We start from the raw sequence: 18679 nt of genomic DNA, 5'->3' as shown, positions 1-18679 counted from the left end.
TAGGCTAAAACAAAGTACACAGACTCCTACGTTTCATTTTCCTTACCGATGTCGTGAATAGATAAATAGGCTAAAATAAAGTGCAGACTCCCAAGTTTCATTTTCCTTACTGATGGCATGAGAACTGGCGGTGCCTTGTGGTACAGTCAGGTAATACACTGACCACATGCATCTTACAAGTCACAAACAAACAGGTTGATTATCATGTTGTCTCTACATTGTCCTAATGTAGAGACTAGAGAATGAATGTAGTTTACCTGATGGCAGGTAAATTAGTCATTCCACGAAACCGGTACGATTTGGCCTTTTTTTTTTTGACCGAAAGGTTTTACTTTACGCACAATTTTCACAATTTACTCATTCGATTTTTTACTCAAGATGGACATTACTCTACCTGTGGTGATTAAGAGGAGACCACATGGCATGCATGAGATTAAGAAATCAGATATATTGTTTAAATAACAAACATAACTTTCACAAATAATTGTTTTCTATCTTTATTCCATGTCACAGAGTTGAGCTGTTATGCTTTACGACCACATGTGAGAGTAGAAATTACTCTAAAACATTGTAAAATAAGGTGTGATTGCCTCTTTCTGTAGCATGTTGTTCAGAAGACTTGTAGAATGCCACTTCCTGTTGGTGATGTAACGGGGTTGAGTGCGATTGGGGGACAGAGCTATATAATGCTATTTTAATGATTAATCATCAATTTATTCAAAAACTAAACATGACCAGCAGTAAAGCACTGATAGCTTTATATGTGAAGGTTACATTTTTAATAGTGATATCTGAAGTCGACTTTCATCGAAGACCATTGGGGACATGAAAAAATGGACAAAATAGGGGGCGTCTACTGAAAGAAAACAAGATAATTTCTGACAATCCATGTAATTTTTACACAATATTAAAGGGAACATATACATTGATGAAAAAAGCTTTTAAAAATACATTTTGGTGACTCAATCAATAAAATACACCTTAAAGGGTCAGAGGGACTGCAAATCGTACCGGTTTCGTTTCCCTTATTCGACTCAAATAAGCCAAAACAAAGTGCAGATACTGATTGGCTTTTAGTTTAGGGTGTGGGGAGATAAGGCTTTATACGTTGTTGATAAGAGGTAGGCTATAGGGCTCAATAAACATTATGCTTCTCCATGTCCCCTTTTCCAGCATCTAATGGACTCGACAACTTGTGCCTCTTGGACTTTCAATGCGAATATCCAACTTTACTGTGGTTATAGATAGGCTACAGTTGACGATAATTTAATAAACTAGCTATATGGGGACTAAATATCCCATAGGCAACTACTCAGATCCAACAACATGAATCATAGTGAGTCTTCGACTCTTCGTTACACTAGCTATTCAACTAAAATGCTCTCACATTCCTGTAGTATGCAGAGCAGACTGCTGCTGCTCATCTGGTGTGTGTGTGTGTGTGTGTGTGTGTGTGTGTGTGTGGGCGCGCGCGCGCACGCACGTCTGGAGCTTTGTTACTTTTATGAGTCCATTGCAGGTGGAAGCCTGGAAGGTAAACCTATATCAAACTGTTTTTTTGATTGATTGATTTATTTAACAGTTTGCAGAATTACAGTACATTTCAATACAATAACTGTTAACTGTGAGTGGACAACACCATAAAGCATTACACTTGTTTTCAATAGGGCCCACCATTTTCAATTCATCAAAACATTTAGAGACGTACGAGTATACACATCTATATAGTCAAAAAAGGAAATCACCATAGAGGTAAAAAGGGAAAAGAAACGTATATTGAGGGGAAAAGGGGTGGGGGGGGGGTCAGACTTTACGGGGGCCAGTTTTGAATTGCAGCCGTCCGTAGGTGCCCTTTGAGAGCAGTTGACAAGGAGTCGAGGGATTTGCATGTCTTAATGACTGTTGGTAGGGCGAAATTAATTTAGTCCCTTGTTTGTTTCCCCTGTCATCATCAATACAGAAGTATTACAAATATCCCTGCAGTGGCATGATGAATTATAGGCTACGTAGTCAAATAAAACAGACTGCCCAGTCAGGTTATTTCACATTCTACAGTTATAAACATGACATCAGTGCGGTAAGGAAAATGAAACCTATAGTAACCTCAAGAGCATGTGTCAACAAACAACCCCGCCTCCCTGTGTGTGCCAACATTTCCTTAAGTTTCGAACACACCGTTGGACTCGATAGTCAAGTGGTTAGGGCACTATATGGGCTCCACTTCCCAACAGTGAGTCATTGATTTTATTCCCGGACGGACGGACCATTTTCTGCATATCACAACCCCTACTCTACTCTCTACCCTAAGGCAAAAAAATAAGTTAAAAGAAAATAAATAAAAATTCCATGACTTTGTTCTGCGTCAGTCTTTCGATAACTGCACACAGTGCACACAATTGAACTGTACTATAATTATAACATGCATGTCAAGAAAAACAATGATACTATCCTCCTATCCTAAATGATGGAGATCAAATTATATATTTACAAGCTTCCTGCAATGCTTCAGCCTGTCCCGCGGGAAAGCTATATTTGCTTTCACGTGGTTAACTGTGCCAAATAACATGCCGAAAGCAGTATTTTTTTTCCATTGTCCTGAATGTTCCACTACAGTAAAAGTGACTGTTAGGAAAATAAATACGTGACTGTGTATAATCATGATGCGACATCACCTTGCTACATTTACAACATTAACGTGTACATAAACGTTCAGATTTCAGTTCTTCCACGGATGTAAGAATTTTGCACAGGCCGGTATTGGCACTCGAGCATTTCTCTCGTCAGTACAGACTTGAGCCATCTATTCTGTGTTGATTCGTTTCTGCACCAATCTGATGAAGACATGGTCCTGTAGTAGCTATGTACTATACTCGAGCATTCTGCAGCAAGAACAAAAAGTCAGAATTCGGTGCCCCATGGACGGGTCATGAATTTAAAATCTCATCTCGCCAGCTGTCGCGGTCTTTCCTCTGGCGCTTGCGTGCGAGTTCTGGGAAGTAAGCGTTGTTGTATGGCCTGTCCCGCTCCTCCGCCTCCATGCCCGACTCCTTGTCCTTTCCCTTGCCGTTCTTTGGGTCCAACAGGGCCTGGGCTCGCCTCTTCTCCTCCACCTCTCTCTGCAAACGCTCGGCGCGCAAACGCTCCATGGAGCTGGACGAGACGGAACAGATGTGCGTTAACGTCCGTGAGGTTATTTCTCCCATTAATAAACATTTCGTTGTCGTTTGTTTTTCCCTTATCGTCTTGAGACAGACATTGTTCATAACCATAAGCCTCTTGGGCGTTTATATTAATAGAACACATTAGATTAAAATAAGAAATGTTACTATCCCAACACATCAAAGATACAATTATAAATACACAGAAACCAAGTACAAGAGCCAACATTAAATATTCATAGCGCACACAAAAATACTGGAACGCATGTCCTTATTCTGAGTTTCCATAATTGTATTTAGTTTGTGCCTGTGTTCTATTATTGGGCAAAAGGAACATATTTCAGTGTTCCCTAGTGTATTCGTATTTTATTCTTACCTCTCTCCACTGCTCCTCCGCTCTCCTCTGTCTCTCCTGTCCTTCTTGCTCTTGTGTGCCTTCCTGTCCTTTATGGCGAGGGCCTTCTTCATGTCCTTCAAGGGGTCCAAGAGGTCTTTCAGCCTCCGGTCTTTCTTCTCCTTCTCCTCCGCACTCAAGGGTTTTCTCTGCCCTCCGTAGTCTTTCTTCTCTTTGTCCTTCTTCTCTTTGTCCTTCTTCTCTTTGGCTTTGTCCTCTTCCTTTTCGCTGGCAGTCTTCATGTACCAGGGCGTGACCTCTGTGCCTGGTTGTGGGCCCAGGGACACCAGCAGGCCGATGGCACGTTCCTGTTTCTCCTGGAAAAGGGTGAAGACATCAAATGGAAATTAGACACGCCTTGAACTTCAAGGCTCATTTTGACCACGACCTTGATCGTGACCATTTCAACTAAAACGTTAGTCATGTTTTTGGGACAGTAATGATGTTGTGGAGGCTTTGGCTTCTGCGTATTTAGGACAACATGAGAATCTAACCTGGTTGTTTGTGACTCACAAGATGCATGTGGTCAGTGTATTACCTGACTGTACCACAAGGCACCGCCAGTTCTCAAGTTATTTTGTTCAGACAGACGGAGTGATTAAAATACTGTATTGTATCTTGCCACACAACATTGCTGCTGGCAGGATAACTAGACAACACTGAATACCATTTCTTTGGACCAAATTGTTCTCACTTGTACACGTGTACATTTAAAGAATAAATTAACTGATTCTATTCTTCATGCTCTTCCTTGTTATTTCATTTGTTCAACATTATTACACTTGAATTAGTCAAATAAATCCAGCTAGCTGTAATAGCGTATAAGGCTAGAGAACAAAAGTTACATTTCACTCCCTTATGTTGCGTTCACACTGGCATCTCCAAAGATACAAGCTACCATTCTAAGATATGGCAAAACAAAACATTCTCTTTAGAGGTGAATTAGACACATCACATTTTTGCACAGGCTCACAGTCACTTTGTGCCACCTGTACATCTGCTATTTTTGAACATTTTGTGAGCATTTTTGTAGAATCGGCCTCAGGTCTTGCGATAAGCACATTATCTCCTACGGCCAAGCAGGGATTCTGTTTCTCTCTTGGAAGAGCGGTAGAAGGTCGGTCTCCCACATGGGCGAGAAACCCAGGTTCAAATCCTAAGACATTAAACGTCTTCGTTGAACAGAGCGATAGAAGAAGTTTGACCTCAAGGTTGCCGTACCGTTTCCTCTTTCTTGTCCTTGAGATATTCCTCGTTCCCTTTCTTCCCCGAGGCGTCCTCCAGAGGGAACAGGTTGAGGTGTTCCAACACGGCCGCGCTCCCTCCGCTCTTCTCCTCCTCGTCATCTGGCCTCCTCACTCCCGCCTCTTCCAGAGCAGCCCTGGACTTCCGTCTCAGGTAATCTGTGCGTGCCTGCGGAACAGTAGAGCCGGTTAGCAAGCAAGGCATTTCACATTACGTCTGAATTTATACTTGGTTGCAGAGCGGAAATGTGGAATTATATGCACTCAAGTACCGGTAAATATAAATTTAGAAAACAATTACAATACAGCTTTGCTGGCTGTGTGCATTTATGTTATCATGTAATTCATCGAATTGAGTCCGACTTAAAAATACATTAAAAATGAGCTACGATAGTCTTGATCCAAGGCTGTGGACTTCACAGATGGAGCTAACGAAATCAAATCACTGCTATACATAGAACAGAGTACTAAAGACTAAAGCAGTGATTTTCAACCAGCGGTCCGGGGACCACCAGTGGTCCTCGAGGGGGTTCCAGGTGGCCCCCAGCGAAATGACGAAGTTGCTAAATGCTAACCAAAGGGACCCTTATAGATCTGTAACTCTTGAGTGTAGAATGCTACCTTTCTACGCTCTTAAGAGTTAAATTATTGTTAACATTTGCATTACTTAATTTACAAGAAGACTACACAAAAAAGAATGTAGTAGGACTGTTATTTTGATAAACATTTTCCTGTTATCTCTCCTATGATGGCACCCACAGCAATACAGCATTGAATCGTGGACAAGATATTTTCCAATGATAAGATGATAAGTCTTGGGTCTGAGAGGCTAAATCTCATCAAATGGTGGTCCAAATCCTGGATTATTAAAAGGGTTGAAACCTATGCACTTGGCTAAAGCATGTTGCGTATTGATTTAATCATCAGCCGCAAGCTGAAAGATGAGAAGCGGTTTGTTTACCTCTTGCTCAGCACGCTCCACGCGCCGCTGGGCCTCACGCTCCCCCTCCGCCGCCTCGGCCTCGTCCTTCTTCACACGAGCCACATTATCTTTGTTCCTCACGTGCCAGCTCTTCTTAGGAAGGATGTTCATGTTGTTGTTCGATAAAGTAGCTACACTTTAGATGGCGTCAACGTACTATATAAATGCTATATATATAACGGTGTGTGTAAAAAAGGTCTAACAACAGCTAACAGTTAGCCAAGTTAACCAACTCCCATTTCACGAGTACGAACGCCAACTACAGTATCGGTTTAAGTTGTATATATATGGCAAACAAGTTTAACTTTACGCGACGCGCTCCATATATAGAATAGAACGGGTGACGTATACACGGCTCGGCTGCTGTCCTAATATTATGTTAGAAATGTTTTCTGTACTCTGTGCAGCTGCTGCTGCTCACTCACCAAAGATCCAACTCCTCCCAGTCCTGTTTAGTGGGCTACACTTCCGGTCCCCTACGTGGGCGTGGTCACCCTACGTTTATTTATTTATTGATTGATTGATTTATTTATTTATTAACAGTTTGCAGAATTACAGTACATTTCAACTCAATACAAAAACTGTTAACAGTGAGTGGACGACACCATAAAGCATTACACTTGTTTACTACAGGTTAGCAGGCCGATTTATTGAATAATACAATTGATTTAATAATTTATTAACAGTTTGCATATATATATATATATATATATATATATATATATATATATATATATATATATATATATGAATGAGAGACTAGAGAGAGAGAGAGAGAGAGAGAGAGAGAGAGAGAGAGTACATCGGTACATCTGTACAATCTGCAATCAAGAAAGGAAAGGTGATAACTAAACTAACGTGTCAGTCAGTCAGTGTGTCACTGTTGTGGACAAACCGGTTTCGAACGAAGTTAATTTCCTTTCCTTATCAGTGTTAAGATCCAAATGGACCCGTCACCCGGCCGGGGTCTATTCGAGTTACAGACCCGGCCTGGATGGTGGTCCATTTGGTTCCTGAGTTCCTCTATCAATCATTTTTAGTTTGGGTCCACCGGAATCCCCCGAGACTCCTAGTAGGTCCCGAGGGAGGGGTCCTGTTGAAATGGAAGTTGGTTTCATTCTAACGAAGTGTCTATTTGTTTGTCTCTAAATGTTTTGATGAATTGAACAATGTGGACCCTGTTGTAAACAAGTGTAAGGCTTAATTGGGTCGTCCACTCACAGTTAACAGTCTTTGTATTGAGTTTGTGCTTGAAATGTACTGTAATTCTGCAAACTGTTAATAAAGATTTCAATCAATCAAAACGAGTACTCTCGTAGAAACCAGATGTAAATATCACATCTTTTGACACCTACATCATCATGGCGCTAGAGGGCGAAATACTACACTCCTTCATTATGGCTTAGAAGTTCCAAATTATTCCACTTAACTAAAATGAATCACTCGTGTTCTGACAAACATCATGTATTTCATATGGTGTTGTATAGTTCATTCTCTCTCAGTAGCATACATGGAAACAGAGTATGAAAATACATTTTGTCCCTTTGAATTGTGTATTATAAAAATCAGTCTCAGCTCTCAGCTCAAGAAAGCTTATTATTTAAATGAAGTAAAATACATTAAATTACATTTGGCACATGTGTAAAGGCTAAAAACATTATTATAATGTATATAATTAATATTGATAGGTCTATAATAGTTTCCATTCATCACCTTTTGGCCACAGTTTTAAATATATATTGTCGCTGTCAGGCAGAAATTATCTAAAATATTGAACCAGTGAAAATATTGAATATCTTCTGACTCCATAGGATCCTCAATACTGACGGTCAAATCACCCCGGGCCCAGGAATAAATAAGATATGTCAGCCCAGCGCCGGGAATAAAGATGTACAATAACAATAGTGGTCCGTACAATTCTAACTGCGTGGATTGGAAGTCATCATGATGCGTGAACAGTGTAGGTCAGTCCCACGGCTCCATTTGGTCTTTTGGGATTCCAAGCTTCCGAGTGAGCTGCTCAATCTGCTTGACGAGGAACTGCTTATCCCGACCCTCCTGTTAACAATAACCACACACCCAAAACTACACATGAACGAAACCAGTAGTGGAAAGTAAGTACTGTGCTTGACTTTTACTTGAGTATTTAAATTTTTCAATGCTTTTACTTCTTTAGTCCACTACACCTCAAAGTCAAATTATTGTACTTTTACTCCACTAGAAATAATTTGAAAACTTTAGTTATTCATTACTTTGTAGATTTTAGTTATTATAAAACATATCCTAAAACATACACTTCAGCCCTAATTAAACTTGGGCTATTTGTACAGTTTGTTTCCATTTGCAGATTTCAGCATTTATTTTCTTTTTTGAAAATTGACAATTGACAATTTGACAGAATTAAAGTTTGGTGTGACTGCACCCTAACAGACCATTTCTACATTACAGTATTGAAACTTTTAATTTTAACGTTTTCCACCGCTGTTAAAATATTAGCAGGGTGCACAAGGTCCGACTCTTCAGACTGTCTAATAAACACAAAAAGAATAAAATGGGAAATTCAAAACACTACATTAACTATACTACTTTATTAAAAAAAAAGTAAGTACATAATACCATAGATGGAATATTCAAATGCCGATGACTTACCAGTTTAAGTTGATTTCTTAGTAAGGCGACACTTTTCCCATAGACTGAAGCTAAGGCGATGAAATAAAACATCAACACACTGTGGAGGAATGGACATGTTGAGAACATAAGCTGGGCAATACAGAAACAGTAAGGCTGATTTAAGGCCGATATACTTTGTCGTACAACTGTATCACATGAAAGAAGTAGCTGCTCTACGAGCTCACAATGAAACGCATATATACAGTATATGTACACAGTACAGAGAGGCCAATTCTCCACAAAAAGAACGTTGGTTCTAGAAACTGGAACCTTTGGTGCTTTCACGGAAAGGGTGGCCATTTTTTGGTTCCAGTTCAGAAAACAACTTTTAGGGTTCTGAACAAATTCATTTTCAGTGGAAGCAGGTTCAATATCAGACAGGGGGAAATAACTGAACCGGAGAGAGAGAGAGAGAGAGAGAGAGAGAGAGAGAGAGAGAGAGAGAGAGAGAGAGAGAGAGAGAGAGAGAGACAGAGAGAAAGAGAGAGAGAGAGAGAGAGAGAGAGAGAGAGAGAGAGAGACAGAGAGAAAGAGAGAGAGAGAGAGAGAGACAGAGAGAAAGAGAGAGAGAGAGAGAGAGAGAGAGAGACACAGAGAGATCATTGGTTCAATATTTATACCACAGAAAGACTTAACCACTTTCACGTTCACATGTGTGAGCTTGTAGATTGGCTATTTTTGTGTGATACTATATAGTGCAAAGTAGAAGGGAATTCATTCATGGGGTGAAAAAACACACGTTTTGAAATATGGAGATACAAGGTTATCGCCTGACAGCAGCGAGTATATAGATATAATCTCACTCACAAAAAGAACAAGCACAGAGGAATGGAGAAGGCCTGTGAGCCGATGGCAAAGAGAAAGTCTTGGGTGGTTTCTGACAGACCCTGGAAGGAGGCCGGGACGATGGACCACATGGTAAGGAAAAAACGGAAGGGCCCACAGCTCATGGATGGTTGGATCCTGGGGAGGACAAGACAGACCTAGCATTACAGTAGTAGTGTACCAAAACCTCAATTAGCACAATAATTATAACATTTGATTTGATGTGTACTGGTATTATCAAAGGCGGTGGTAGGCTAGAGGTTGTTGCCCAACTGGGGTTGGAATTGGAATGTACAAGACACTGGCCATACTGGTCAGCTGGCTCCCAGGGTGAATGTTTCCCCAATGCAAAATCCAGATATAGAATAAAAAAGGCAGTCTTCTTATTTCAACTCAAATTTTATTTATTATAAATATATGGTACATTTCTGACCAATCTCTTCTTCTACACAAAACTACTTTCAGGCATAATTATGCTATGGACTTGCTCTGCAGATTTCATGCCATTCGGACTTATGGTTTTTGGAAAAGTCATAGAGAAGGCAGTTACGTTGGAGAACGACGTATTATTATATATGTACAATTCTGTGAGTGTCTTGTAAGCCCGTGCTGGGCATCTTATGATGTAGGACACTTTAATAACTTGTTTTAAATGTCTTCCGAAAATTCTAAACGGCGGGGGAGAAAAGTGTGTTCACATTATTACATAGGGTCGAACCTATAAACAATAGTATCCACTGACTATGTAAAAGTGGTCTCTAAAAAAACCCCCATGATATTCATCTTTAAAAAGCTAAAAGTGAGGGCCTTGTTGTAATACAGTTGTGTATATGAATGAGTCTGGGCTACACTACAGCTATAGCCGTTGTGGGCCAAACACTCACTCAGCCATGCTGTAGATCATGACAGCAACAGCGAGCATCCACCCGAACAGCAACACCACCAGGAAGAAGAACGCAGAGGTGGTGGAGCGGAAGGTCTTCACCGCGGGGCGGCAGTTATTAAACAGAGTGATCTGTACGGTGGAGAAGGAAGCAAGGAGTTAACCGCTGACCGTGTCCCAATTCAGGGGTGTGCAAAAAGCCACAAAAAAGAAAATCAACCAGGTGTAGTGCGCGATGGAGATGCAAAAAATAATGTAAAGTAGGGCTGGTGCTTCAAGGATCAGTGGGACTGGAATACTAAAGAGAAGGCGGTGATCCGAGCACTTAAAAGGTAAAAAAATGAGGAGAGGGTGGATAAAAATAAATGTACTTTATTGGTTAAAATAAGCCAACCTGTTCGACTCATCAGGGCAAGTATGCCCCGATGAAGACTCTTTTTTGAGTCGAAACATGTTGGCTTATATATTTTAACCAATAATGTACATTTATTTTTATCCACCCTCTCCCTCATTTCGAGCACTCAACCTTTTGAGCGCTCGGATTGCCGCCTTCTCTCAGTGGGCTGTGCACTTGGGCCTATACATTTGAAGGCCGATGATTCATATCACAGCAAAGGCACGCCGAGGCCTGTCCCATGTCGTAGGCTGCCTCAAATGCATTTGAGGATTTCACAATAAGGCTCTGTGACAGCCTTTAGTTAGGACGCAACTACCTGCGACGTCTTCGTAGGCTGCAGCCTTCAAAGTGCGCAGGCCCTGAATTATTGGGACAGAAAAGCCTTTGGCAGTCAGCGGTGCTTTTCCCTGTGTCAGATTTGTCTGGTTTCCTCCAGGCTAGGACTTTACTGTATTGTACTGCAGGATAATGTAACGTGTGGGTAGACTAACTGTGGCGGAAAACACTGTCCTATAACATAACATGACAGATCTACGTACTGTCTGTATAGCATTAACCAGTATGTCTGCACCTTCTAACCTTCTTGCAGTAGAAGAGGATGATGAACTTCATGGTGTTGATGACCGGCAGCAGGGGGCAGAAGAGAGCACCCGTCCAGACCACCGTCTGGCCATAGACCAGGCTCAGCACGTTGGGAGGAACCAGGAACTCCTGACGACCGAACCACTGGACCAGGCTGTTGTTGGAGCAACTGTCCACCACCATCCTGACACACACACACACACACACACACACACACACACACACACACACACACACACACACACACACACACACACACACACACACACACACACACACACACACACACACACACACACACACACACACACACACACACACACACACACACACACACACACACACACACACACACACACACACACACACACACACACACACAGGTCTGTCCTTGCCTTGGGACACTCCCTTTTTCCTCTCTAAACAAAACGTTTTCCCAGAAAATAGCCTAATCTACCTCCTGTGCTGTGACACTGCCACCCCTGTGTTTCAGCAACAGTTACATTGTTCTTAAACACTTACAAATATCTTTGTGCAAATTAGCTGATCTACAAGCTCACAACGCGCCGCTTTGCAATGTGTTGTGAGCTTGTAGAGTGGCTATTTTGACAGCCGACGTAAGACATGAAGTGGTGTGTGATATTTGTTGTGATATACAACATGCTGTGTACTTGTACAATGTAGTTGTACGTAACTATACAATGTACTTATATGTATTGTGTAGGCCTACTGCCTGAACTGTGACATACTTTATAGTCAGCTCCTGGAGTGGAGACGGTTATGGCAGCAGCAAGGTCAGCGTGCTGCAGGCAGTGATTGTGATGTCTAGTTAGTGACGTCATTAGGACCTGAGGATCCAAGCTATATATGTTCTGTCTTCTGTATGTATGTAATAAACTTTGTGAACGTCTTAGCGTGATACAGTCTCGTGTCATGTTATTGTTCTCCCGGGCCGGCCCGTCCGTCCGTCCGTCCGTCCGCCGCCGCATCAAGGTAATATTCAACCGGGTCGTCACACACCACCTCAGCCTACACACACTAGACCGGTCTGTCAGAACCAGACGAGGGTCCAGTACTTAGTATAGAATCATAACAATATTGTACCTGCGTGGGAACTCTATGAGGACCAGCACAGCGATAGTGATGAGGAGGTCGAAAAGCGCCAGCTTGTACATCTCCTGGCCCACGCGGGTTTCCCAGCACTACACACACACACACACACACACACACACACACACACACACACACACACACACACACGTCTCACACACACACAGCAAAACAGAAAGACCAGTTAACCACTTTGGCAGTGGTGGAAAGTAACTCATTTTGAGGTATTTGTACTTTCCAATTTCCAATACTTTTACTTACTACCACTCCACTACATCTCAGTGCCAACATTTGTACTTTTACTCCACTACAATTATTTGAAAACTTTAGTTACTAGTTAGTTACTTTGGAGATTTTGATTAGAAAACATACGGCCATTTGAAAACAGCTGATCTACAAGCTCACAATGCGTCACAACGCGACACATTGTGAGCTTGTAGATCGGCTATTTTCAATAGATTGTGTACACATTTTGAACTTGTGAAATGGCACATTTTGCACAATGAGTACTTTTGATGCCGATACTTTTGTACTTTTACTCAAGTACATTTTCAATTCCGTACTTTTAGTTCTAAATTGCAGAATTGTTTTTTCCACCACTGTACTTTGGCCCTATTATATATCGTTGCTGTCGGGAGGAAACCCCATTTTTGAGGTTTTTGAAATTTTGGCATAAATCAGTGCTATTGAACACCCTTTACGTCTGTGCGTTGTTTCGAAAATATTGAACCAATGGAAAGTAGTCAAAAGTGCTTTGGACAAAACCTCTTAACTCCATTGGACCCTCAAACTGTCTGCTAAAGCAACTAACTCCACCACCTCTCCCCGTCTCATGGAAGTAATTGACAATATATAAAGTTACAACACCAACTTTGATGAGGCTGTATTGCTTTGTTTTAAAAACATAAGGTTTTCTTTATTTCCTGAAAAGGTTATTAAGGGACCAAGAAGACACGCAGTGACTTTGGTCACTTCTTGTATTTGTGTTTTTTTTTCTTCTTCCGCCAAAAATAGCTGTTCTGACTGAACCGTGCAGTCGCTTTTTACGAAACTCTGTAATCTGGTAGAGGGCCATGCCAAACGGTGACCATGTGAAGCCCATGACCATTGGCCAAATGGTGGCGCTATAGCACTGAAAATGCAAACTTTGAACGTGCATATCTCATGAACCGTTTGACCGTTGGCAATGACACTTTGATACACATATTTGTCTCCTCATGGCGAACAACTTTCGTATTCTGACTTTTGACCTCTGACCTTTACATTACCCACCATTTTGAATTATATGAAAACCATTTAAAATCTATCTCCTCCCAGAATCTTTGATCAAAATGTACAAAAACGTCTACACTTGAACTTTGGACTTAAACGAACAAAAAATCGTAACAGATTTCTTTTAAGTGAAAAAATGAAGTTTTTATGAGCCAACGAAAATGCTGTTTTGTGATAGCTGTTCTGACTGAACCGTGCAGTCGGTTTTTACGAAACTCTGTAATCTGGTAGAGGGCCATGCCAAACAGTGACCATGTGAAGCCCATGACCATTGGCCAAATGGTGGCGCTATAGCACTGAAAATGCAAACTTTGAACTTGCATATCTCATGAACCGTTTGACCGTTGGCAATGACACTTTGATACACATATTTGTCTCCTCATGGTGAACAACTTTCGTATTCTGACTTTTGACCTCTGACCTTTACATTACCCACCATTTTGAATTATATGAAAACCATTTAAAATCTATCTCCTCCCAGAATCTTTGATCAAAATGTACAAAAACGTCTACACTTGAACTTTGGACTTAAACGAACAAAAAATCGTAACAGATTTCTTTTAAGTGAAAAAATGAAGTTTTTATGAGCCAACGAAAATGCTGTTTTGTGAAACCTCTCATGCAACTAATACGTCTTCCAAATACGGTTGGCAGCTAATACCTATACTGCATGTTACTGTTTAGAATGAGTCAACTGACAGTGTCTGCTTAGCTCAGTCGGTAGAGCTCTCACCTTTGGACCACAGGGTCACTGGTTCAAATCTGGGTAGCGACAACTCAGCCTGTCATTCTTATTTGTGCATATTGTTCTCTCTCTCTCTATCTCTCTCCACCCCCCTCTTTCTCTCTCTGTCCTCTCTCTGTCTCCACACTCTCTGTCCTCTTTCTCTCTCCACACTCTCTGTCCTCTCTCTGTCTCCACACTCTCTGTCCTCTTTCTCTCTCCACACTCTCTGTCCTCTCTCTGTCTCCACACTCTCTGTCCTCTTTCTCTCTCTACACTCTCTGTCCTCTTTCTCTCTCCACACTCTCTGCCCTCTTTCTCTCTCTACACTCTCTGTCCTCTCTCTGTCTCCACACTCTCTGTCCTCTTTCTCGCTCTACACTCTCTGTCCTCTCTCTGTCTCCACACTCTCTGTCCTCTTTCTCTCTCTACACTCTCTGTCCTCTCTCTGTCTCCACACTCTCTGTCCTCTTTCTCTCTCTACACTCTCTGTCCTCTCTCTGTCTCCACACTCTCTGTCCTCTTTCTCTCTCTACACTCTCTGTCCTCTTTCTCTCTCTACACTCTCTGTCCTCTCTCTGTCTCCACACTCTCTGCCCTCTTTCTCTCTCTACACTCTCTTTCCTCTCTCTGTCTCCACACTCTCTGTCCTCTTTCTCTCTCTACACTCTCTTTCCTCTCTGTCTCCACACTCTCTGTCCTCTCTCTGTCTCCACACTCTCTGTCCTCTCTCTGTCTCCACACTCTCTGTCCTCTCTCTGTCTCCACACTCTCTGTCCTCTTTCTCTCTCTACACTCTCTTTCCTCTCTGTCTCCACACTCTCTGTCCTCTCTCTGTCTCCACACACTCTGTCCTCTCTCTGTCTCCACACACTCTGTCCTCTCTCTGTCTCCACACTCTCTGTCCTCTCTCTGTCTCACTCTCTGTCCTCTTTCTCTCTCCACACTCTCTGTCCTCTTTCTCTCTCCACACTCTCTGTCCTCTCTCTGTCTCCACACTCTCTGCCCTCTTTCTCTCTCCACACTCTCTGTCCTCTTTCTCTCTCCACACTCTCTGTCCTCTCTCTGTCTCACTCTCTGCCCTCTTTCTCTCTCCACACTCTCTGTCCTCTTTCTCTCTCCACACTCTCTGTCCTCTCTCTGTCTCCACACTCTCTGTCCTCTCTCTGTCTCCACACTCTCTGTCCTCTCTCTGTCTCCACACTCTCTGTCCTCTTTCTCTCTCCACACTCTCTGTCCTCTCTCTGTCTCCACACTCTCTGTCCTCTCTCTGTCTCCACACACTCTGTCCTCTCTCTGTCTCCACACTCTCTGTCCTCTTTCTCTCTCTACACTCTCTTTCCTCTCTGTCTCCACACTCTCTTTCCTCTCTGTCTCACTCTCTCTCCGTCTCCACCCTCTCTCTCTCTCTCCACCCTTCTCTCTCTCTCTCTCTGTCTCTCCTTGGTCCCGCCTTATCGCTGCTTGCAGCTATATTTAAGGGACCAAGAAGACACGCAGTGACTTTGGTCACTTCTTGTATTTGTGTTTTTTTTTCTTCTTCTTCTCCTTCTTCCGCCAAAAATAGCTGTTCTGACTGAACCGTGCAGTCGCTTTTTACGAAACTCGGTAATCTGGTAGAGGGCCATGCCAAACGGTGACCATGTGAAGCCCATGACCATTGGCCAAATGGTGGCGCTATAGCACTGAAAATGCAAACTTTGAACGTGCATATCTCATGAACCGTTTCACCGTTGGCAATGACACTTTGATACACATATTTGTCTCCTCATGGCGAACAACTTTCGTATTCTGACTTTTGACCTCTGACCTTTAGATTACCCGCCATTTTGAATTATATGAAAACCATTTAAAATCTATCTCCTCCCAGAATCTTTGATCAAAATGTACAAAAACGTCTACACTTGAACTTTGGACTTATACGAACAAAAAATCGTAACAGATTTCTTTTAAGTGAAAAAATGAAGTTTTTATGAGCCAATGAAAGTTTCTGTTTTGTGAAACCTCTCATGCAACTAATACGTCTTCCAAATACGGTTGGCAGCTAATACCTATACTGCATGATGTTATTGTTTAGAATGAGTCAACTGACAGTGTCTGCTTAGCTCAGTCGGTAGAGCTCTCGCCTTTGGACCACAGGGTCACTGGTTCAAATCTGGGTAGCGACAGCTCAGCCTGTGATGTTATTTGTGCATGTCTCTCTCTCTCTCTCTCTCTCTCTCTCTTTCTCTCTCTCTCTCTCGGACATGACATCACAATAATAGAGATACTAGTAACTGTAATAAGTGTATTTAGTTTAATAGTGTAATAGTTGTGTAATAGTGTAATAATGTAATAGCAGTGTAATGGTGTAATAAGTGTAATAGTGTAGTAGTGTAATATTGTAATAAGTCTAATAGTGTAATAGTAGTGTAATAGTGTAATAAGTGTAATAGTAGTGTAATAAGTGTAATAGTGTAATAAGTGCAATAGTGTAATAAGTGTAATAGTGTAATAGTGTAATAAGTGTATTCTGTCTTCTCTCTCTCTCTCTCTCTCCACCCCTCCATCTCTCTCTCTCTCTCTCTCCCCCTCTCTCTCTCTTCCTCTCCTTGGTCCCGCCTTATCGCTGCTTGCAGCTATATTTAAGGGACCAAGAAGACACGCAGTGACTTTGGTCACTTCTTGTATTTGTGTTTTTTTTTCTTCTTCTTCTCCTTCTTCCGCCAAAAATAGCTGTTCTGACTGAACCGTGCAGTCGCTTTTTACGAAACTCGGTACTCTGGTAGAGGGCCATGCCAAACGGTGACCATGTGAAGCCCATGACCATTGGCCAAATGGTGGCGCTATAGCACTGAAAATGCAAACTTTGAACGTGCATATCTCATGAACCGTTTGACCGCTGGCAATTACACTTTGATACACATATTTGTCTCCTCATGGCGAACAACTTTCGTATTCTGACTTTTGACCTCTGACCTTTAGATTACCCACCATTTTGAATTATATGAAAACCATTTAAAATCTATCTCCTCCCAGAATCTTTGATCAAAATGTACAAAAACGTCTACACTTGAACTTTGGACTTAAACGAACAGAAAATCGTAACAGATTTCTTTTAAGTGAAAAAATGAAGTTTTTATGAGCCAACGAAAATGCTGTTTTGTGAAACCTCTCATGCAACTAATACGTCTTCCAAATACGGTTGGCAGCTAATACCTATACTGCATGATGTTATTGTATAGAATGAGTCAACTGACAGTGTCTGCTTAGCTCAGTCGGTAGAGCTCTTACCTTTGGACCACAGGGTCACTGGTTCAAATCGGGGTAGCGGCTACTCTGCCTGTGATTCTTATTTGTGCATATCTATCTCTCTCTCTCTCTCTCTCTCTCTCTCTATCTATCACTAGGACATGACATCACACTTATAGAGATAATAGTAACTGTAATAGAGTAATAAGTCTAATAGTGTAATAAGTGTATTTAGTGTAATAGTGTAATAGTAGTGTAATAGTGTAATAGTGTAATATTGTAATAAGTATATTAGTGTAATAGTATAATAGTAGTGTAATAGTGTAATAAGTCTAATAGTTTAATAACCCCCTCTCTCTCCCTCTCCCCCCTCTCTCTCTCTCTCGCCACCCCTCTCTCTACCCCCCGCTCTCTCTCTCTCTCTCTCTCAACCCCCCCCTCTCTCTCTCTCTCTCTCTCTCTCCACCCCCCTCTCTCTGTCTCTCTCTCTCTCTCTCTCTCTCCACCCCCCCTTCTCTCTCCCTCTCTCTCTCTCTCCACCCCCCCTCTCTCTCTCCCTCTCCTTGGTCCCGCCTTATCGCTGCTTGCAGCTATATTAGGTATTTCTTTTACACCTCAGCTAACCACCAGAAATAGCAGCTCTGGCTGAACCGTGCAGTCGGTTTTCACGAAACGCGGGATTCTGGTAGAGGACCATGCCAAACGATGACTATGCGAAGCCCATGACCATTGGCCAAACGGTGGCGCTATAACATTCAATTGAAAATACAAACTTTGAACGTACATAGCTCATGAACTGTTTGACCGTCTGCAATTTAACTTTGATACACATGTGCGTCTCCTCATGCTGAACAACTTCCATATTCTGACTTTTGACCTCTGACCCTTAGATCACCCGCCATTTTGAATTATATGAAAAACAGTAAAAATGTATCTCCTCCCAGGATCTTTGATCAAAATGCACAAAAACGTCTACACTTGAACTTTGGACCTATACGGACAAAAAATCGTAACACATTTTTTCTAAGTGAAAAAATGTAGTTTTTATGAGCCAATGAAAATTGCTGTTTTGTGAAACTTCTTCTGCATCTAATACCTATATGAATACTGTATGATGTTACTATTTACAATGAGAAAATTTACTGTGTCTGCTTAGCTCAGTTGGTAGAGCTCTCACCTCTGGACCACATGGTCACTGGTTCAAATC

At 41.9% G+C, this 18679-nt stretch overlaps 2 protein-coding genes across 2 annotated transcripts in view; both read right to left on the bottom strand.

Annotated features, from left to right (window-relative positions):
• Window positions 1–1579: 1579 nt before the first annotated feature.
• On the bottom strand, window positions 1580–6187 carry leng1 (leukocyte receptor cluster (LRC) member 1). Its single transcript, XM_080767364.1, has 4 exons — window positions 5758–6187; window positions 4774–4965; window positions 3535–3869; window positions 1580–3150 (listed from the first exon to the last, which is right to left on the bottom strand). Exons 1-4 carry the CDS (start codon window positions 5887–5889, stop codon window positions 2925–2927), a joined length of 885 nt encoding a protein of 294 aa, XP_080623490.1. The 5' UTR covers window positions 5890–6187; the 3' UTR covers window positions 1580–2924.
• Window positions 6188–7743: 1556 nt separating this feature from the next.
• Window positions 7744–18679, bottom strand: part of tmc4 (transmembrane channel-like 4) — a gene marked incomplete at both ends in the record, with an annotated part of 29598 nt that continues 18662 nt past the window's right edge. The window contains 6 exons of the mRNA XM_080768347.1: window positions 7744–7836; window positions 8428–8506; window positions 9256–9411; window positions 10158–10288; window positions 11133–11319; window positions 12240–12337. Of these exons, the coding sequence (XP_080624473.1) occupies window positions 7744–7836; window positions 8428–8506; window positions 9256–9411; window positions 10158–10288; window positions 11133–11319; window positions 12240–12337 (744 nt within the window). The remainder of the gene's footprint in view (window positions 7837–8427; window positions 8507–9255; window positions 9412–10157; window positions 10289–11132; window positions 11320–12239; window positions 12338–18679) is intronic.

The sequence above is a fragment of the Protomyctophum bolini genome (assembly GCF_963924005.1).
Source record: "Protomyctophum bolini genome assembly, chromosome: 7".
Lineage (NCBI taxonomy): Eukaryota > Metazoa > Chordata > Actinopteri > Myctophiformes > Myctophidae > Protomyctophum > Protomyctophum bolini.
The sequence above is the reverse complement of the archived record's forward strand: the minus strand, read 5'-3'. Positions and strand labels throughout refer to the sequence as shown.